Genomic DNA, 23,549 nt, shown 5'->3' with positions numbered 1-23,549 from the left:
ACTTTTATAATACTTTTGAAATAAATGTGTCTCAATTTCCACATAATAATAAGCAGCACTAATGTTTTCAACTTTTAGAAAAATAAGAAATGTTTCTTGAGCAAAATCAGAATGATTTCTGAAGGATCATGTGATACTGAAGACTGGAGTAATGATGCTGGAATTCAAATTTGCCATTATAGGATTACAATTTCATTTTGAAAATATATTAAAATAGAAAACGGTTATTTTAAATTGTAATAATATTTCACAATATTGCAGTTATTTGCTGTATTTTTGTCAAATAAATACAGCCTTGGTGAGCATAAGAGTGTTATTTTAAAACATATTTTTTTACTAACCCTATACTTAGTGTACATGTGGCATGCATATGTATTTACATATCTTTTACCATACCATTTTGAAGTGCTAATTCTTCTAACTGATTATGAATGAAATCACATTTGTTAAAGGTTTGCAGTACAGTTTAATCAACTGTTACTCTACAAAAAATTCATAACGTTTAATTTTTAGGTCTGGAAAATACCAACTAACAAATCTAATCTACACAAAGGCAAAGTAAAATCAAACAACCCTGTGCTGGGAAGGCTTTCCTTATCTTCTAAATTCTACAACATGCATTTAAGGATGAGGTATAAAGATGATTAGGATCGACAGATCCTAATAGGCTTCGAGTTTGTCCCCTGAAGATCATGACCTGGACAAAGAGCCAGATGTAGAGAGTCTGTAAATGTCCCAGCACAGAAAGAGTAGAGCGGAGTCATGCTATCCACCCCTAAAAATGTCACCAGACCTCCAGGAAAACTGCAGAAGATCCCTATCCGATGGAAGCAGGTGGAAATGGGTAAAGGATGAGCAGTACCTCCATGCCAGGCATTGTAGTCTCCATCAAAGTACTCCAAACACCAAGATTCAGCATGTCGGCCCAACCAGCAGTCCTCCTTTTGGCCTTTTCTTGAGATGGATGGGTAGGTGAGACCCAGTTCCCAGTAGATCTTTCCACTCACGTCTACCTCCCAGTAATGGCGACCAGAATCCCAGCACTGGATGCTCAAGACATTAAGGGTGGTGTCAAAGCGTCCCTCATGCTCAGGGACATCTTGCCATACATCTGTGAAAGTGGCACCGTCCCCTTCAGGTGAAATAATCAGCTTAGGGTGGGCAGTGGAAGGGTCCAGGACCACTTCTGAGGAATCTGCAAAAAGTACGCTAACTGTTCACAAAGAATGCATTTTTCCATTCCACTGTGCTACTTTTCCATTGTTTTTCTCCATAAGCATTATAAACAGACATATTTGATGTTATGTCTCCCATCTTGTGCATGACAAGGTGTTCTAAAAACAAAGCAGTCTAGTTAAAATAAGTTTAATTATTTTAAAAAAGTGTCTTGACACTTTGCGTTATTTACCTTATCGTACTGCCTATGGGTTGCGGTCTTTTAAAGCAGAAAAACCAATGTCCATATATTTGGTTTATATATTTGAAAAAATATGGAATGTTAATTTGTTTGTCAGTGAACTAAAAAAGTAACATTCATTCATTTGCTGCAAATTGTTCATGCAAATGATCAGAAATTTTATGTGCTGTGTGCTGTTGACAGTTACTCACAGCTCTTCAGCAGCCTCTTAGCGTTGGGGATCTGTGAGCGGATAAACAGTAGTAAATTGTTGGTGAAGCCCAGTAGCTGATCAGATTTAGCCTCATCAAGATTTATGAGACTTGGGTCTGTCGTTGTTAGCAATTCCAGCATCCTGCCAACAGAAAGTAGATAGGCACCACAGATAACACCTGTCCTCTATATAAAAGGTTGAGGGTTATATTGAGTTTAAGGTTAGTAACTAGAATTACTATTTGTTTGGCTACACTAAATAATTAAAACTGTTGAAAAAGGCAAATTTTCCTCAGTATGCATTTATTTGATCAAAAATACCATAAAAACTAATAATATAATAAACTTTTGTAACATTATACATTTCTTACTGACACTTATGTAATTTAATGAATCCTCACTGAATTAAGAGTAAGGTCTAAAATTCAGATTAATACAGGAATACTGCATTGCAGATGTCTTAAGACTTTTCTAAACTAGAATATTAAAATATTAGAATATTGGAATCTACTAATTTCTGAGTGGTATCAGAATATGTTTGTGCATGTAAACTCAATGAGCCCATCCAGCTATAGAATGGATGATATAATTTAAGAATGTTTGTTTAAGTAAGCTAAACAGTGTTCATAACAGCAGATTAAATAAGCCTAAACACGAACTGGACGCTGGCAAACATGATCTCTACAACCGAAATGCCTTTGCAGATGAGTCATTCAGATTTCATTGTGCCAGTGAAGGCTAGAATGCCTGACATAGTGACAAAACAATCTCTCTTAAGTGGGGTTATAAATATACATACCTGTCCTCATACATTGTGACCTATGAGAGAGAGAGAGAGAGAGAGAGGCAGAAATATATAATGAAAATGCATTATGTTGCAGGGATGGCAGGTTTCACCATGTACTGTTGTTCATTTGAATTATTGGTCTATTCATGATGTTTTTATATAATGACACCCCATAATTCATGGTAGATTAAGGTAAAACAAAATGATGACGATCAACCTGTCTATTGTCCAGTTGTTCTCCTGATAAAAGGCTCACCCTGTCACCAAGCTGTTTTTCACTGTCCATCATCCCTTCATTCAGCTGAACCTCAATGTCTCGCAGGAGGACCCAGTTTGCCTCAATGAGGTTTTCCAGCGCTCGGACCGCAGCCGTCTCCTCCATCTCCAGCAGGGACAGAGTGATCTTACAGTCCTCCTCCAGAACTCTCCGCATCTCTTCATACTTCTTCACTATACTTTCTCTCATTGCAGAGGACTTTGACTGAAGAAGATGGGAAGATGGTTAGACTCAACTGGGCAATCCAGTAAAATATAGATTCATTGTATTTCATTTTCATTTAAGTACATTTTTTATCATTTTAAAAGAGGTTTATCGTTTATAAAGTACAATGGTATATATACACACACACACACACACACACACTAAATATATTACAGATTTTGTTGCTTAATATTTTTGTAAAAGCCATGGTACATTCTGGATTCCTTAATAAAAGAACAGCATTTATTTAAGACAGAATTTGTAACATTACAAAAGATTGCAAAATCATAAATATATTTAGTCATTTTTGATCAACATAATGCATAATTGCTGAATAAAATAACTTTTATTTCTTTCTTTTTTCTTTGTTTCCTTTCTTTCTTAAATAACATACAGTACAATACAATACAATACAAATAAAACTACTTACTGACCCCAAACTAAAATACAGGGCTTAAAATAGCTATATGATGTACTTACTGTATATAATTGTCTTAAATAAAACAAACTTGTAAATAATATACTTTTTTAAAAAATATATATATATTTTTTTACTCCAAAATTTGAGAGATCACAAAACATAAGATCAAGATAATATTGAAATGTGTTTTGTGATATATTTAAAAAAGAACCGCTTGATTTTATTTTACACACTTGACTCACTTTGATTGCGTTTTGCTTGCCATTCAGTTTCTTCAGTCTGCATCTGATCGCTTCCCTTTGCCTCATGAGATGATCCTGGCTATTTTTTTGCATGTCTTGTTGAGTAAACAGAGAAAAACATGCATGGGAATTAAGGCAAACTTTGACAATTTTAGGATTAAAAATAAAAGTGAACAAAACTTACCTGACACTGAGTTTTCATGTCACTTTGCTGGACTGAGTTGTTAGACTGAGAGACAGTCCTTATGTTACTTTCACAAATCCTTAGGGGGTCATTTGCAACTCTGTAGATGTTCCAGCAAGCCAGATTTTAAGGAGCTCATGCTTCACTAATAGTGAAAGCAGATCACATGGGTGGGTCACAGTGGCACGATCCTGCCAGAGATAAATGGCATTCACCTTGACTTGTCGCTGTGACGCATCTGTCACTGCAGTGCTGCTCGCCACCTGTGACAGGACACTCACATACCCCTTCCTCTCCAGGCCATTTTTAGAGGTGGTATTTAAAGAAGTGGATAGTGAGACATTGTCCCATGTGGATTCATAACAACCAGGCTCTGTAATACAGCCTGTGCATACTCTCTACAATGTGGCTATTAATGTTACTCACAGTTAAACAAAGTACAAGTGGATTCTGGGAAGTGCATGAAAAGGTCAGTTACAGCCTTCATGCAGTAGCACGCAGGAGGTCCTACGATTCAGAACAGTGAGAAGAAGAGAACACAATGTGTGAACAGACGAATAAAAAAGAAAAACTGAATACAAATAGTAAGAAAAAATCTTCATCTTTAAGCTCCTGCTCACAGATGAATCCAGCAGATGGCAGCAGAGCTTGCAGATGGCTGGACATCTTGGGAGAATCAGATGATTAGTTTACAAGCTTTAGGACAGAAAATGACTTATGACAGATGATGATAATGCTAAAGTTGATGTTGATAAAGATGAAGATGATAATGCCATACTGACACAATCCATAATACGTAAAACCATCCCTGCAACAGTAACAATTTGTATTGTTCAATATTTTGCATACCTTAACACAAATACAAAGATATGTAAATAAATTAATAGTTTGTAAAATAGCTTGCATTCATTTTCAATTGTATCATAAGTTTGTAAATTCATATTTCATACAAATACATTTAGAAAATATGTACAAAATAATAATATATTGTGAATACATAAAAAAAAAAAAAAAAAAAAAAAAATATATATATATAAAAGGAAAATCTCCCTAATTTTCTAGTTTGCTTTCCTTTCTAGTAGTGCCATTAGTTTGTACAATAGTATATTGGGAGGGAAAGTAAATAAATAAAATGTTTGTGCAATTAGTATACATTTAGATGAAATGTAGAAAAAAATTATAATCAAACAATCAAATAAAAGAAAAGTTGTGCAATAGTTTGCATTATTTCATTAATAGTTTCATAAGTTTATACAAAGGTATTTTGCACAAATACATCTTTAAAAATATATTAAATACGATTTAAAATAAAATATGAGATACTGTTTGAAAATGATTATAAATAAACTTCATAAAAAAAATATATTGCTCTTTTGCATGATTTTAGAAACTCATTTTATATTAATGCTGATTTTATCCACTGCTCAGTTTTTCATTGGTCTAAAAGTGTGTGTGGACAGGCATTTAACAACAACCTTGTAGTACGTCTGGCAGTGTAAAAACACATATTACATAAAACATACAAGCACAAATAAAGTATGATCTGACTTGTTTTCCTTTGTCCTTGCCTTGCTCCCTGTGTAACAATAAAGCACAGCCAGCTTTACGTGTGCTCTAATAAATGTAGGCCTGAGCACATTACCGGACTCAGAGGTGGACTGGGAAAACCACTGTGATCCATAATCCACCTTTCATCAGAATTTCCTGTGGAAATAAAGTCCCTTAATTTTTCAAATCTCCACCATTAGACAGCAAAACCTTGACCCCACCGTTACCTCCCCTCTGGTCCTTCTTTAAACCACTGTCTATTAGGCAGCTCGAATTAAATCCCTGCTGTTGGACTTTAATAAGAGAATATTTGCTCCTGCATTTTAACCTTGTTATCCAATATCCTGTTCCATATTCCTCTGAGATATGCTACGTGCTGCTTTAATACTGAAAGGGTGGTTGACTAGTGGCCCACAAGAAGAAAGCAGGTTTTGAAAAATATAGATTTTTTTTATATATTTAAAACATAAATTGGTCATTAAATTAGGCAAAATAAAAACAAATCCATATAAACGAATTAAAAAATTGTGATTTTTGCATTGTCACACCATCCATACATCATCCTGTGATGTATTAATCACAAATCATGTTGGAAAGTATGAACAATTCAAAATTATGAACAATTCGAGCATTTAAAAAGTCCGCCTTGGTGACCAGACATGAAATGTTATATGCTTGTTTATCTGTAAACTGTACCTGTGAACATCAACACAAGTGTGTGTGTTGCACTTGACACCTGTTTATGTTTGGCAGAGGACAGTTCATTAAATATGTACAGAGTGTGTAGTTGTACTGGGTGAGGTTAAGTGCTTTGGAAACCTCTTAGGATTTAATAAAGAAAAGGGCCTTACCACCTGCAAGCACATATTTTAAGAGTGTCACATTTACATTTTTTATAACCTGGCTGAAACAAATTGCTACCAAGTTTTAGGACAATATACTGCACAGAATATATATATATATATATATATATATATATATATATATATATATATATATATATATATATATGTGTGTGTGTGTGTGTGTGTGTGTGTGTGTGTATTTATTCATTTATTTATAAATATATATGCAAAATGTGGAACAATAGCCTATACAGCACTTCAAGATTCAACGCTTTCATTGAAAACCCGACGGTAGCTTAGCAAACCATAAGTATACTTTATGCTAGATTTCACTTTACTTAACAAATACAACACATAACATTTAAAAGACTGTTTTTATATAGTGTTAGGCGTCCTTTTTAGCTTTGATACAGAAACTCAACCTAAACATTACTGAGCGCAACAAGTAAACCCTCTTAAAGTCATTTACTAATTCTTAAGTGTGTTCATTTGTGTCTTTTTAGACTTGAAATCCAACATACATTAATAGTTGAGATTTATTGTGGTCAACGCCGTCATTTTTTGAGCACAGCAGTATCCAAGAGCTGGCATCCTATGAGAAACACAGTGCTAATCGTAGATAAGAAACTCTTTCCGTGTTAAATGATTTAGGTTTTATTATCCAACAGCCCTTCTTGTTTAGTTAGGCAGAAACATAAATAACAGAACAAAGGAGGGCCATACAGGCCTGAATGAAAACAGCGCCAGCCGGGCACTGTATGCATCCGCACTCATCTTACAGCCTCTCGCTTATATTACCGTCTCACTTACTGTACTTCCCCCCGAGCCGGGAAAAGCTATCCGCTGTATCTGCATCTCTAATGGCTGGAGTTTTCAAGCAGAAGGAACCGGCAGACAAGCAGCAATCGCTTAGCTAAATGCGGAGAGCAATCTTGAAACAGAAAACTGGAGCAGGACTAGGGGGTTGCTGGATGGGCTGAAATGTTATTTGGATGATACCCGTGCATTAAAGCAAGGGGAAGCTGTGTTGAGTTTCTCATTGAGAGGCAGCAGCAGGGCTCATTGCGATAAGGAAATAAGGCTAATGTTACCTGATCTGGTATAATGTGAACCAATTACTACTCCATTGCACTTCATTACAGAACAGTAATAGGGCCAGGGTGAGCCACGCTATATGAGCAGCCGGGGGAAAATTGAGTGGTCATTGATAATATGATAAAAAGTGACAGAGAGAGAGGCCTCTCAAACAAATTATTGAAATTTACAGTGAGTGGGAGAAACAGAATAACCTCATTTAGGCAGCCGTGGGCCAGCACTTGTCCAAAGTTGCACACTCGACACAAAGGACTGCTTATGGAGAGAAATCTAAAACGATCAAAGAATAGTTTTAGGCCCTGAACTCAACAGACCTGCTCAGGAATTCGAAATTATTCAGGCGGCCTTAATTCTTTAATTTCTAATACAGAAGGGTTATGTGGTGTTCTGTGCGAAACTTTGTTTATAATTAAGCGTTTCAGCTGTTATTCTATCTATCTGACTTGCCCGAATTTTTTAAGTGACAATTAGGACGATTTAATGTTCATAAAATTCACAATTAATTTCAGTTTAGAATCTGCTGATGTCATTACAACCATCAAGAAGAGGAGGGGGAGAGCTGTGTTCTTGTGCCTCCATTGGTAAAAAAAAGTGTTCACTTTCAGCGCTGAGGAGTGTTGAGAAAAGAAACCTCGCAAGGGAGACTCGCCGCCCTTCTATTATATCAACCAATCATCATAGAGATGTAAATTATGTGCTATTAGTTTGAACGTTTCCTGCATCTGCTGCGCTGATAATATAATATGCCAAGTACTTATGATTAGTGAATTGAATTGAATATTTAATTGCGACAGATTTACAGAGAGTCATTCAAACAGTATATATACAAATTAAAAGTAAAGGGAGCTAGAACACACCTAAGCTGGATAAAGGCTACAGCAGTCAGCTTAATTAAATAGCACAACAGGCAGTACTCTTTTAACATAGACTTTTAAGAAGGGATGGATGTTTGCTTCAAGTGATAAAACAGTTAAGTTATATTATCTTGCTGTATCTGTAGTTTTCTTTACGTTTTCTGACTAAAAGCCACCATAAAGCCATTTTAAAGTGGTTAAGCAAATAATAATATTAATAATTGTCAGGGATCTCCAGACCAATACAATTAGAGTGCCTCATCTGTTTTAAAACCCTCGAGCCGCCACTGCCATCTAGTACTGTAAAGTTTTTACTCCTCATCATCACAAAACAACTGTTTCCTCCAGTCAAAATGTAGCCCATAAAGGGTTACTCCACACCAAAATTAAAATGTTGTCATTAAACACTTACCTCTATGTAGTTCCAAACCCGTAAAAGCTTTGTTCGTCTTTGGAACACAATTTAAGATATTTTGGATGAAACCGGGAGGCCTGTGACTGTTCCATGACTGCCAAGTAAGTTACACTGTCAAGGTCCAGAAAAGTATGAAAGACATTGTTAGAATAGTCCATCTGCCATCAGTGGTTCAACTGTAACGTTATGAAGTGACGAGAATACTTTTTGTAAGTGAAAAAAAACACAAATAATGACTTTATTCAACTATTTCTTTGTCAGCAGTCTCCTCTGTGTCTCTTCATATCACCGTATGCTGTGTATGCTGTTCTGTATCAGCCGAACCACAAGGATGCGCTGTTTTTTTTTTTTTAAATCAGAGCTTAATATACGTAGAAACAGCACATCCTTGTGACACAACTGATAGAGAAGAGCATACAGCATATACAATTGAGTCATTATTGGGGTGTAGAATCCCTTTAACACATATGAAGGCATGGGATACTTTATAAACGATCATGTTGCTATTTTCAATCGACAATTTTACTTTCAGTATAAAACATATTAAAGTGCATGTGGCATTAAATACCTGTACCATACAGTTATGCGCAGAAATTATTTAAAAAGACAGCGACAGAGAAAGAGGTATGTATAGCATAAAGAAAGAAGTTTTCACTAGAAATGCAAACAAAATGCGTACAATTTTGTGTTTGTACAGTAAACGGGTGCGTGTGTGTGTGTGTGTGTGAGTGATCAGGAAGACTTGTACTTTGCTTTAGTAACTCAAATGTTATACCCATATTAGGCAGTAGACCTTGTCTGTGAAGCTCGGTGGAAGTTTAGTACCACCCTACCCTATTAGTCAATTTTTTTTTAAATGTAATTTAATTTTTATTATAATTTTGTTTATTATGAATGAAAATCCTAGAATCACCCATTTACAAGCACAAAACATAAATTTTATATGTTTTTATTAATGCTAATATGTACAGTTTTGTATTTGTCATTTTAGCGGTCATAATTGCGGACTCAGAGGAAGACTGCAAGGGTTTAGGATGCCATTTGGGACATGGCCTCAGTCAGAGTGGGCTTTGCTGTTTAGGGTCACTGGATTAGCTTCTCGGGATGGAGATGAAGATCGCTGAATAAATGCTTGGATTTCGCAGTCATATGGATTCAGAAGATTTTGATTACAGCACACAAATAAAATTGTTTAATTTCTTAATTATGTTGCTTTTTTGGTGTATTTTATAGTTCTATTGTCAGCATGTCAAGAGAAAAGGCCCAAATGTGTCCCATGGTAAACAAAGTAAAAATTACATGACAAGCAAAGGTTAAACAATTGCAGAAATGTTATTTATTTTAAGGGTTTAATGTGAAGTCTTGTTTAACATTATGATCAACAATAATAATAAAATTACACCCACAATTTCAATATTCATAAGGATTCAATTTTAGCTGTCATCAATACATCAATTTAAATGCTGAAAATGTGAAAGTTTAGCTACGTCAGTATTGTACGTTTAATTCTTGTAAATATGTTAGTAGATGTAAATTTTTTTAAACAGATTTTGCACAAAACACATACAAATTAGCATAAGATCACTTTGCTATTAGAATTTTTACTCACGCATCCCAAAAAAAAAAAAAAAAAAAAAAAAAAAATCAAACCAATTACTGTCTAAACACATTTTCAATCTTTCACGGTAATCAGATTGTGTTTACCTGAACGGGGACCATTTTAAAGTATTATTAAAAACTTAAATGGAGTTTAGGCCCAGAAAAAAAAGCTCATATGAAACGGTGTGCAAACAGTGTTGAAAGATTTCAATCATTATTTGAACAGGCGTGAGACTGGTGAAAGGAAAATTAGCATTGAGACTGTCTTCTGTTGATAAGAGTCTATGTCGACAGGAATACCAAGAGGTGTGAGTGACACTCTGCCTTTTGCTTTCCAAACACACTCAAGTGCTCGGTAAATGTAAGTGGAGCACATGATAGAGGATTCTCACACTACTATGCCACTGTTTCAAAAATGAGATGCTAAACATTTTATAAAATATAATATTATATATAAAATAAAAGGCTTTGTTTCTTCACTTTTCAGTTTTTCATTTTTCAATTTTTTTTGTCTTAAGTCCAAATCAGTAAAAAGGAAAAGGTAGGGCTAATAATTTATCCAAAATTCTTTGTCTCACCATAAACATGTATTACAAGTTAACTCTGCTAGTAATATTAATAATACACTAAAGCTGTGAAAAGATTACTGCAGTGCACATCATTTAAGAAGCATTAAAGGTCCAGCTGAATTAATCACCTGGATCTAAATAGGCAATATATTGAATGCACGCTTCATTGATCAAAACAGTTGTGAAACAACTTATCGGAAGCACAATCTTAAACCACTGTTTAAAGATCATTTTGCTTTCATCACTGTGTTCTGCTGAAAAACCTCAAACATGATAAGCATTTAATTTGGAATAGCAGCTTTGGCTCTACAGTAATCGCAAAGTGGATACTAATCAGTCCTATTTATCTTTAGAAAAGTGTGTGTGGGTCTGGCTCAAGGTAATTGTTTCATCCTGAATAGAAAGTTGGTATGGCGGTCTCATATTCATACCTAAATGCCCCTTTCAGGCCAGACTGAATCCCAGAAATGAACACTGTTAGCACTGCCAATCTTTCTCGGCAGAAATATGCAGCGGTAATTTATGTCCGTGATGGTATGTGGAGTAAGAATATTAGCTGTGAAAGCTGAGATTGCAACCTTTTAAAACCTTGTTTAAAATGCTTAAATAACAGTGAGATTATAGGGTGGTGGTGGCTCAGCACTTAAAGATCTGCATTGCTCTAATAATCCGAAGGTCACAGCAAGGTCGTAGTTTTGGATTGAAAGTTGGGTGTTTAAATTGTGAACTGTTTTAGTAGAGTCCTGGGTCATGCTCACTCATAAGGTTTATTTATTTTATTTATTTGTTTGTTTGCTTATACATTTTTTGTGAAACAGTCTTTTGTGCTATCATCCATGCAAAGTTAGTTTAATAAAGTAAAATCATAGTTAATAAATACATGGGATATATATATATATATATATATATATATATATATATATATATATATATATATATATATATATATATATATATATGTAATGTATACAGTAGGCACTGACAGAATGTTCTAATTCAACATGCCATGGGAAGACAATCTAACATAACGTTTTCTTTTATTGTTTATGTCTTACTCCTTAACAGTTCATCAAGCTCTTAATGATTGAATCTATGCCAACGCTATCTCTCGACCAATTCGTACATTTTTTACGAGGTGGCAAATTCGTACGAATTCGTATGACCTCACTCTTACGATTTTGTATGATTTGTCTAGACCCCAGGGATAGGTAGGTTTAGGGGTAGGTAGTTAAGTTAATACTGAATTAACCACCTCGTAAAATACGAATTGCCATGAGATCAGGCTGTCTATGCCATTTTTTGGAATATCTGAAGGCCATGTACCATAGCTCTTAATTGTAGCATTTGTTATAATAAGACTAGCCTATTAATCATGCAGGCCAATAACAATGACTTTTTTTTTTTAATTAATCAGTAGCATTTGCTATGAAGAAACAACCACCCGCACATTTAGAACCAATATCTGCAACCTGCCACAGTTGTAATAAAAATCTATTCCCTTAACAGATTATCTAATAAAAAGTTACAATAAATAAGCCTACATTGAAACGTAACAAATTCTAGTAAAGGTGGTCATGGGTAGTTAAAAAATATTTAAAAATAGAATATATCAGTGCTGGTTCAAGACTGTTTTCTTCTCCTTTCATCAGTCTTTTTAGTTTATTTACATTTTTCTTTTTTGAAATGACAGTTGAAATTATGTTTAATGCTAAATGGTTGAAAAAGGTTAGCAAAAACACTTATAAATCAACATTGTTATTTTTTTTACAAGATCTGTAAACTGAGTCAACTTAATGTCAACTTATTAACAGCATAGAAAATACATTTCTGCTTTTTAAATTATTATTAAAATTATTGTTATTTTGCAATATTTTGATCATGAAATCTATTCTAAAATCTAAAGGTGTATCATGTTAAAATATTATCACCTTTAACGACCATAAAACTAGATACATTTACAGGTATATTTTAAAAAAACCTTTCAAGTTACACACATAAAAAATTATTTGCTTACAATTTCAACTAATAGGTCAAATTTCCCAAAGAAATCCATTGCCATTTAATTAGTAATTTACAATAATTCTAAAGGCTCTTTATTAAAGGCTTTTCAAAGAGTTCAGAGGCAATTCCATGGTTGCATTGTGCGCACTGTTGACAAAATATTGCAAATGTCTAGAAGCTATTTTATTATTTCAGAATTTGCATGTATTTATTTGCGTATTATTGCATTATGTTGGCTTTATATTGGAACAAGAGCTTAACAAAAGAAATGAAAAATTCCTGAGGTCATTTGCATGTTTTATATGACTATACCAGCACATTTACTAAATGTTACAGCTTTTTAAAACATACATAGTTTCATGTCCAGAATTTCAATTGCACATTGAAACAGCCCTACTTTAGCTTCATGAAACTTACCACTGTTAAAACAGAGTTTAACAGACCAATATTTCAGGCCTAGTTGCATCTTGACAGAATAAACAAACTGATGAACAGAAAATTATACACCAATGAAAGTGATCTCACAGCCTTTTGTCACATGCATAAATGTGACATTTACACCCGAAGATCATATTTCCTTAAAGAGTTTTTGACATCTATCAAATTCAGGCCTGTTACATATTGCCATTAAATCACTTACATCGTAGGTGAGCCTAGAAGTTATGCAATTTATACCTTTAGTGTTATACATAGAATAAATGAGCATTGTTAATAATGACACAGCAGATTTGTAGAAAATAATAGACTCATGTGGGGTTCTAGATCTCTCTCCATGTTCTCGGGCCTCACTTGAAGCCCCGTGTGCAGTACAACTGCTCAACATCCCTAACAAACACAGTCTTTGTATGGAGACTAACATGACACCCAATGTGGAGGAGGTAAGCTTCCTAAAGTTAAACGCATCACTTAGCTCATTTTAAAAGGCTTTGAACAGACAGACATTAACCTGAAATATACGCGGGCCTCTTCCTCCAGCTTAATCCAGTATTTAATTAGAGCGGGTCAAGAGCTGGGGTCGCGTGCCTGGCTGATCGCTGCTTAAAACTTGTCCGCTGCACAAAGAGAGTACTGATAGAAAGCAACCACGGGAATGACTGCAGATCTCCGTCTAACCCTATCACAGGTTATTCTTACAGAAAGTGAACAGTGAGAGCAGAACACACAGAGAGATATGCTGCTCTAATGTTGTAAACAGCGTTAGATGAGTGGAGAGATTAAGGAAATTACAAAAAAAGAATTAGGCCTGTTAAACAAATCGACATGGGGTGTGTAGCACCTTTAAATGACCAATTACTTTATAATGTATAACTTTGATATTTTGACTGTGCATCCAAGTTGAGGAAGTGAGAATCAGTTGTAATGACTGCATATTAGTCCATTAATGTTTCCAGATATGAACATTATTGTCCATTTTGTGCAAATAAGAATACAAATTATCATGTTAAACTGCACATTATGCTACTTCTGAAATTAAATTCAGTGACACTGACACTTTGTGCTTCTGTCACACAGCCACTAGAGGACAGAAGTTGACTGCAAATTTCCACATATTTTCTGCACTTGAGAATATTCCTCGAATAGTCTGCTTATCACCAAGTCAAGGGACAGGATTAGATTTACAATTAAATAAGTTTATATGCAATAGCAAATCCTAATTGAAATAATTTCATAATTCTTATTTAGACAAATGGTTGAAATTATTTTGAAATAAATCAGACATGAATTTTCCAGGTTGCCGAGTTCTATCAGCTTTCTCGGTGATAAGTTCTGCCAGAATAAACACATTTAATTGATAATTAGTCCAGTGACAATACAACGGTAATTTGATGTGTTATTTTTATTTTGTGATGATTGATTGTGATAATGTGAGCAGTATTTTATATTGGCCGGTAAGTACTTTCCTGTGGTTTACTTAACAGAGGCATCACAAACTCTACATTTAATGGAATATCACAATTCTGTGAAAATAAATTGAGATATAAAAAACATTCTTTGCCTCAGTAATTATTCCTGCAAGGTAACAGAAAATGCTACTGAGGTAGGTTTCACATTATTCTAAGAAAAAAAAGAAAAAGAAAAAAAAAGAAGTAATAATTACAAAAAACTTTCACTGCAAATGCAAAAAATATCTTGTACAGTAGCTGTAAAATGTAATTCTTCATAAGAATAGAAGATTTGTCCTAATTTAGACATTCATGTTGAGATTATATATTTTTTTTCTTAGGCAGTGTTGCATTTATTTCATTTATATTCATGTTGAAAAAAGAAATCTTGAATTAGTATCTCACTGATCAGCTGCAACAACATGCAGAATAGGAAATGATTTCACTGATGAGACTATTGTGATGAGTTTCTCTTTCTGTTAATAGTTTGCGAACATTGTCTTTGATTCATTTTGCTGGGGTTGAAAAAAGACACATCATTCCTGACAGGCAAATTCACCTGGATAGACTGATTCACTTCGACTTGACACCATTCCCGAACTGGTCGTCCTGAGCGGAAGCAGATCTCAAAAGTTTGGTCTCCGAGCATGTCTGAGAGGGACGGGAGTGCGCCGCAGAGACAGGGACAGGTCTGTTCCACTCCCAGCTCTTAACAAGCATAGTAATACATCAGTCAAAAGCAATAATTTTACAATTAATGAAATTCCAATTTGCCTTCAGAGCATTTCGCGTTGACATTTTCCACATTGCAACAGCGCTTTGATAAAGTTTTTAAAATGCAAAAATGCATGGCAGAGGCTAAAGACCAGCCTGGGTGTCAATGTGCCTGCCAGAGGACTATGGTACTTAATTTTTATCACCACTCGCCCAGGGCAAAGAAAGCCTGAATGTTAACGTTGGCACCATTTTCATTATCACCATATGATTATGGATTTTACTGTGTTTAGCTGATAATACAACCAGGAGCTCACCTTAAAAGAATTTGCTGGGAGCCTCCATTTCCACTCAAATGAAATTTTCGTTCGACAAACAAGTACAATTAGGCTGCTCCTCTTGTTCAGTGTCAGTCTGTTTTCTGATTGAACTTAGACCAATTTGCCGACGCTAAATGAGTTTGAATAATTTACATTCTGAATGTCTCGGGGACATTAGCTTTTGGAGTGCTACGTGGCAGTATGCTTTTTGAAGTTGCTGATGATTAGATGTCATCCTCCCTCTACCTGCACATTTTGCAGCCTACTTCAAAGTTAAGGAGTGAAAAACCTATATACCTTGAAGTACAATGACAAGTTAAAAGTGATTTTTTTTTTCCTCTCTCTCTCTCTCTTTTTTGGGCCAATTCTGTTAGGCGGAGAGAAAATTACTTTAATATGTGTGTAATGCACTTCGTTAGCTTTAATGCACTTTGGCCTTCTCCGAGGGGGCCCTTTTCTTATTACAAACATTGAATATTTGGTTCAAGAAGAGGATTTGTTTCTGTCAAATTCATATGACTAATGAAAAACAATCATTTAATTGAACTAAAACATTTACTAATTGGGATTTAAGAAATTAAACAGCATGCAGGTGCGTCATTTTCTGAAAATTCACAAAGGGATTGTTTTACAGATACGATACAGTTCACGAAAGCGCTGCTTCTCCTTGAGTGCTGATTTCACACGTGCTGTGAATGAAGCTGGATAAACAATCGGAGTCTTATTTATTACATACGTTAAAATGATTCGCCTTCTGACGTTGTTTATGTTGTCTACATTCCGACACACGGACACTTTCATACGCACGTTTAGCTGTGTTATTGGTATGGCTTCCTAATTATGCACATTAACTTATCATTAGCTCAAGAATCCTTAATATTAGCCTCGGCGTGTAGAAAACAAAACAGCTAAGAGCCAAGATAGCATTCACGCGTTCCCTCGGTTCCCCCCGGATCGGGCAGAGGTCTCTCCGACTCAATGACATCCAGTTGTTGTGTAAGTCTGCCAAGTCAGTTTATGGTTTCCCGTCCACCAGATCCAGTTTCCCTGTACAAATGTGCCTATTGTGCAGGCCTCTTGGCAGAGCAGACATACTTACTTTAATATTTGCGGGGCAGGATAACCTGCTGATACTGAGGAGGTCAGCTTGCCTCTCTATTTGCCTCCCTCTCTAGATTATAACTAGTTTCCATGACTGCGAGCAAACTGAGCCTGGCTTTATCACCGTCTCTGACCAAATCAGTCTGCGCTAACTGTCATTCCTGAACAATGAGCGTACACAGAGTTTGGGTCGAATCCTGCATGTTTAAATAAGTGGTTTTGAGAGACGAGTTGCACTAGACGACGGCTTCACTCAATACTGGTACGTTCGAAAATCAGTTTGATTGGAAGTCGTAATTAGACAAAAGTGTGCGGCATTGTTGTTTGTGTCGTTTATAACCCTCTTCTGTTTGACATCTGTTTAGGATTCAATCCTGTAGGCAAATTCTCCAGACGACCCGAGCCTCGCTGAGCCATGAAAGGCTGTTTTTAGGCCCACACAATAATGTAAATATATTAGAGGAGAAATTGTGCTGCAGATTACCTTCTATCAATGGGAACTAAGCCTCAGCTCAGAACAGGGAGATGAGGAACTGTTGAAAAGCAGGTCACTATGGGTAGAGGAATAATGCAACATTATTTGTTTCCTCTCTCTCTCTCTCTCTTTTCTCGCTCTCTCTACTGGATTTGGAATTGACCTCAAATTTGAGTAGCAGCTTTTTTGGAGTAATCCATTCATACTTGAGAATCTGAACACCAACGCAGAGTGAGCGCAAAAGAGAGAGGGAAGGGGAAAAAAGAAAGGATCGTAAATACAGGAGGGGGTGGGATAGATGAAAGGCGCACGGATTTTTACAATGTGATTAGGAAGTAATGGGCTTGAAATAATGCTCCCGCAGCTTATGGGAACAGTGCAGAAAAATGGGGAATTTCCATTAAGGCTTTTCCCTTATTGAAGGTCAATGGTTCGACTTGGTTTTCTGATATCAAAATCATTACGGAATGAGCCGCGCTTGCCTTCCACTGAAATGGATGAGGGCCTGATTTGGTGCCCACCACCTTTGTCAACAATGAGTCCTCTGTCCTCGTCTGCGATAACTTACTACGCATGCACACACACTGACTCCAGGAGTCTTCCGAAGGCCCAGGTGGAACCGCTTCACCCCGTAATGGCTTTGTGGAATGTGGAGTAGTGACCCCTATTGGTTTCCCTTCCATGTGAGAGGCACGCGCACGTTAAAGCCTCCTTGCCTTGCCGTTGATGCAGGGAGAGCAATCAGTAGGGCATTACTCCCAGCTTGCCTTAATGAGCGCCGAGTACAGAGGGTTTAGGTTTACACAAGGTTATTAAAGAAACTTAACAAGGATGCACTGAGACAAATCAAGCCCCATGTTCTAATACAGTCCTCTACTGTCCCGAGAAGGAGACTTCAGCTAGATCGCACAGAAACGTTGTTGTCCATGTGTAAATCAGCTCTACTGATGATGATGAGATGCATTAGAATGAATGCAGCTAGAATGAAACCCTTCATGACAACAAGAGTTGTTTTTAGAGTTTGTTTAGGTCGCAAACTACAGTCAGTATCTAAAAATGTAACGTAAGTTCTATTACAAAAAAAAAAAAAATTAAGTAAAAAATCTGGAAATGTATTTTATTTTTAAAAAATTCTAAAACACTGAAAACTTTACAACTTTAATAATCTCGCCAAAAGTGGTCCAAAATTTAAGTTGGGATGCAGGTCTGTTTTGATCACAGGGAAATTAAAATGCTAAATGTGCATCATTAAAAGTGATATGTGCATAGTGGGAGGTAAGAATGCTTCAAATGTTTTGTTTTCCAATAGTATTTTGATCAAATTGTTACTTTATAGAAGAAGCTAGTCAAATTAGGCAGGTTGCATGGTATGTCCTCATCCTTTTAAAAACAAAACCACACAAACTGAAAGAAAATACAATGCTACATTAAACACAGGTTCACTCATAGCAAGGTTTGTGTCAACACCAATATATTCCTAGCTGAATTACTGGCTGCCAAGAGCACGAAACCAATAAAATACAGTTTTGTAACATATATCATTTTGGCAATGTGTTGGATCATCACTTGATGTTCAATGTAAAATCTGGTTCCTGAAGCAAAACCATTTGAAAACCATTGCATTATGCCATTGTTTATTCACTTGTATGTGATTCCACCACTCCTTTCCAAAATACTTGAATGTTGGTAAAAAAAAAAATCATTATTGCAGTTTTCTTACAGGCTTACAGGTGTTGCTTTCATATACTCTGAAACTGCAAGGAATAAAGTTCAATTCATTTATAAAGCTGAGCGGTGTGCGTTTCATGTTCAAACCCCTTAAGTAGCTTGAGACCAATACAAAGAGCTGTAGGCCTCTCATTCAACGGTCCGGGTTCTTGGCTGTAATTGAAGAAAAGAAGAAATCCTGAAAGAGAAAAATGGTGCCATGAGAAAAATAAGGTGCGCGCGTGGAGTGACGGAAAACAAACAACAGCTCTAAGCAGGCCATTATTTATTCAGTCACCAGAGAAATCAAAGCCAGTAACTGCTGTTACGATTGTTTGCTTTGCTTTCCTCCGCTTCTGTCAAAGCATTGTGCCTTGATGATGCTTTGCATATGTTCTATGTGATCTTCACCATTATGAAAAATGCGGGACTCATGGGGTAGCGTGATTCAAGTAATGAACAATGAGAAGCTGTTTCCATGTTGATCGTGAATCAGCATCTCTGGAGTCTTAGAATCACAATGGCATTTCCTTTAATCTGGATATATGCCACACATGCTAATTAGGCTAATTTCCAGTGGGTAAATTATTGGGAACATTAGAGTATGTATGGCACAATATAAAATAATACCATCCCTTAGCATACTGTTTTCAATTAAGCTGTTTTATGTAGGTTACATCATTATACCTACAAACTGAATCATAGCCATGCTAGACAGTTTAATAAACAGGAACATTAAAAAGTACCATAAGTTTCAAATGGCCAGTGAGTTGGTCTGTTTTGCTTCACCAATGGAAATTGTTCCAAACAAAGTCACAGAGTTGCAGCAGAATGCATTTTGCACGTCTCCAAGCAATATACTGTAGTAGTGGTGTTTTCTTTCTTAATGTATCAGTGTTTTGAACAAATTGGTTAAGTTAATCATGCAATGACTGACAGTCACTGCATCCAGATGCTTATTATATGCTTATTTCCATACTGTATAGAGTATCTCCGAATTCCTAGTCTTCATGATACAGATGGACAATTTAACATCCCATGTCACATGGCAATTACAATATGGCGTATGTAATAGCCTGCATCCAGATTTCATTAATACAATTCAGACAGTATGTGATTTTGGATCCACCTGGTCAGAACTTTGTTTCATTTCTGAATGTGTATTTTGAACAAATCAGTTGAATGAATGATTCAGAGATTCATGCATAAAGACAGTCTACTGGCATCAATTATTATCCTGCAGTAAGAGTCGCTGAGAAATCATCACCACTAATTCAATGGAATGTGTAAACAGAGTCATACAATGTACATTTTCAACCGTAGAATGCCACTCGGCCAATCAAATTCAAGAACCGGAACAAACTCTTGTACAATAACGTATATAAGAACAAAGGCAATGAATCATCACTCCCATGCACAAAACACACTAGTGAATATGTCTTTGATAAATTGGAGTATGTCATAGAATCTGAATGAACACAAATAGCTCAGTGTTGGATATTTGTAAGATATTTTTCTAGTACTCTTAAGGGAATACAATGAAATGATTAGGATTGCTTTATAAGAAAATGCCTACACTTGGTTAGACACCTCTGCACCACCTAGTTAGATGGGTTTTATATCTCATTTCTGATAAAGCTCCGACTTTGAATCCCATTGAAAGTAATAGTTTAGCATGGAGAAGCACACACATTTTTAATGAGTGCAAAATGTGTTTTTGGATATACGATCAGCACGTTCACAACATAATTTGTGGTGGATCTCCAAACATGTTTTCAAACTAGCTGATAAATCTACTTTCCACACACATCCAAATTTGGCCTGAGAGTCTTCAAAGCAGTCACAACTAGGTATTACAAGTGTCACTGTTGAAAATAGGCTGGTGGAGTTTTAAGTGTACTTATTTGCAACTACAGAGCAGCCACACGATATGACACTGGATCCCCTTAAAGACCACTTAAGAAGTACAAAAATCTTCCTTAATCAGTAATGTTTGCCATCAAAACCACAAAGCCCTGCAGTTTTCAAAGTTTAAAATCTAATTAAAGCCACTCAGATTCTACATGCATTGTGTTCCCCCTTGACAGAGATCTCTGGAAGATCAAGAGTGCCTAAATCTCTCCCAAACCACTCAACAAACAAAAGCTGAGTAATAAATCCTAAATCTGATTTTGGTATCTGCAGTAGGCAGCCCATGTATCCCCAACACAGACAGAGACTCATTGTGCTGGGTGTGTGCATGTCTCTCTCTTTCTCTCTCTCTGCAGAGAACTAGAATCTGGGTGAATCTAAGAAACCAAGAATCCATTTGGACTGCCCTCATCTCTGATACTGCCATTAGCAGGTTAAAACAAAAGAATGGTTGGATATTTATGCTGCCGGTATTTCAACTTTATATCCATACTGGACAGTATTGACATTAGAAAGTGCTCTTTTTTCATCTGCAGGATGCTAAAGGGCAATAATGCAGCCAAAGCATAGGATTATCCAACATTTTTGCTAATACCAAACCGAATGGGCAATATATGGCAATTGCATTGTAATATATTATTTCATGTGACTAAGGAGTCAAAAAACTGGCATTCATATATTATGCCCCTCATATATAGCCAAAAAAGAAAGGATATTGATAAAGAAAAGATTTCTAGTACTTTTGAAAACCAGTTAAACAGATGACATCTCTGTTTATAAACAAAATTGTGATTGTATACACGGCCATAAAGAGCCTCCTTTTATTGAACACACACTATAAAATAGTCTCTCCTGTATTGTGCACATAAGAGAAAGAGAGAGATGGGCAGAACGAGAGAGAGAGCAAGCAGAGGGGGAGGAAAGGGGAAGCGTTGGAGGCAGAGGGACTCAAACAAATGGTGGAGAGTGGCAAGTTTGCATTGCCCATACCAACAAGGCCCTATCTCATTAACACACCGCTGAAATAAAAGGGGGCTTTTCTGGCTCACAGCTATAAAAAAAATTATCATAGTGATGATGTTCCTCAGCCGTCAACAGAGCTGCGATAACGTTGTTTGATGATGACTTTCCCATGAATGTTAAGCAGCTGCCGCAGTGGAGGAAAGCAGCTTATCAGAGCCTAATGCCCATCTCTAATTCCTGCCCTTCTTGAACTAGCCATTTTCTAACAGCGTTAACTGTCAAATTTACATCCCGTCTTAATGCCACTAAAGAGTACGAAGGATGAAGAGTAAATGACAGCAGTGTAATGAGCAAGGCATCCCTCTTTCCTTCCTTCCCTCTCTCTTTCTCTCCATCAGTCTCTCTCTATCTTTAGGCACAAGGTTTTCTAGAATTTGAGAGTCCTTTTTTCTCTCCACCTGAGCTAAGAGCACAAAATGATGCCCTTATGCTGCAATAAAAGAAATAATTGTGTTATGAGCAGAAATTAATGAAAAATTATGGATTTTATTACAACATAGGAAAGTTCCATAATAGGAATTAAAAATCACTGTAAGTGATTTCAGGTTTTGATACTTAATTCATTTAACAATTTAGTTGGGGGTAATTTTCCAGTTACATGCACATTCATAGCACTGAAAGCAGAACTATATTTTATCATTTAAAAGCAATATTATGTAGTTTGAAAACAGAGTCCACTGTTTACGTACATAAGAATTCTAATATTGCATTTTTGAAAAACTATACAGTCTATATATATATATATATATATATATATATATATATATATATATATATATATATATATATATATATATATATATATATATATATATATATATATATATATATATATGGGTTTTATATATATATAAAACCCAATCTAAAATTAAGTAATTTTACTATATTCTACTGTATACTATATATTTTAATTACACTTTTTTCTATATATTTTAATTACACTGCCTTTCCTTATCAAGATTTATCTTACCTTGTAATCTTTTAAATGATCTTCTTAACTTGTTTGCAGTGCATTGTGGGATTGCATTCTCTGTGACGGATACATGCAATTCTGCCTTAGAATTTCATCAAAACGAGGTACCTTGGAAGATTAAGATATATTTTGACATTTCACATTGGATATATGTATATGATGCCTTAAATTGTAAATTCCGTAAGCTCACTGGGTTTTAGAACAGAACAAATAGAACTCATAAAACTGAGAAAGAGCCTATTTAAAACTAAAAAGAGTAGATATTATCATACTGGTAAGGAGATACTGGTGCTATTTAAGAGGGTAAATACTTTACTAATTGCATAATTTCCAGTGTACTATTCTTATTATTCCATCCGTAAGTATTTTAGAGGTGCGTTCAGGCTTCTCATGGTGAGGCACAAAGTGAACCCAACACTAAGCTAATGCAAATGAGACTCGTTGAAAGTTTTCCAAGGTCTGCATATAATTTAAGATGGCATTTAAGCTTCTTACCCTCGATCTTATCTCGTAAATTAATTCATCAGGTAATATTTCCTATTATTTAAAGACATTATTTTATGTCAAAGAAACTAATGGTATGATTACAGAGCCATGCACACAAATTAGCAGTGGAACGTGAACGTTTTCTCTTAGAAAATGATAGTTAGAGCAGCCGGAAATTAATGCAAAGAGGGGGAAAAAATCCTTTAAAATGTATTGAAAGTGAAATTTGACAATATATCTGGACCAGAAGGCCAATTCAATTTGTGATTCTTTTTCATCTTTAATGATATATATCCTCTTCTGTTC

General features: G+C 35.6%; 1 protein-coding gene across 2 annotated transcripts; it reads right to left on the bottom strand.

Moving 5' to 3' along the window:
* Positions 1-59: 59 nt before the first annotated feature.
* On the bottom strand, positions 60-3,976 carry LOC127970806 (probable E3 ubiquitin-protein ligase TRIML1). 2 transcript variants are annotated; one of them, XM_052573543.1, is made up of 6 exons: positions 3,725-3,976; positions 3,541-3,635; positions 2,614-2,877; positions 2,409-2,428; positions 1,609-1,751; positions 60-1,195 (listed from the first exon to the last, which is right to left on the bottom strand). In XM_052573543.1, exons 2-6 carry the CDS (start codon positions 3,631-3,633, stop codon positions 645-647), a joined length of 1,071 nt encoding a protein of 356 aa, XP_052429503.1. In that variant the 5' UTR covers positions 3,634-3,635; positions 3,725-3,976; the 3' UTR covers positions 60-644. The 2 variants fall into 2 exon arrangements, with proteins under 2 accessions (XP_052429503.1, XP_052429504.1); XM_052573544.1 differs by having other exon boundaries at positions 2,653-2,877.
* Between the last annotated feature and the right edge of the window lie 19,573 nt (positions 3,977-23,549).

Source organism: Carassius gibelio, chromosome B13 (assembly GCF_023724105.1).
Source record: "Carassius gibelio isolate Cgi1373 ecotype wild population from Czech Republic chromosome B13, carGib1.2-hapl.c, whole genome shotgun sequence".
Lineage (NCBI taxonomy): Eukaryota > Metazoa > Chordata > Actinopteri > Cypriniformes > Cyprinidae > Carassius > Carassius gibelio.
Note: the sequence above shows the minus strand (reverse complement) of the source record. Positions and strands in the feature narration are given on the sequence as shown.

What these genes read in the sequence shown, in the direction of transcription:
- LOC127970806 (XM_052573543.1), bottom strand. Translation starts at nt 3,633, where the DNA reads ATGCAAAAAAATAGCCAGGATCATCTCATGAGGCAAAGGGAAGCGATC. An exon ending in GCAAGCAAAACGCAATCAAA is followed by an intron (nt 2,878 to 3,540) that starts GTGAGTCAAGTG and finishes CATCTTCTTCAG; the next exon opens with TCAAAGTCCTCTGCAATGAG. An exon ending in GTCACAATGTATGAGGACAG is followed by an intron (nt 1,752 to 2,408) that starts GTATGTATATTT and finishes TTCTGTTGGCAG; the next exon opens with GATGCTGGAATTGCTAACAA.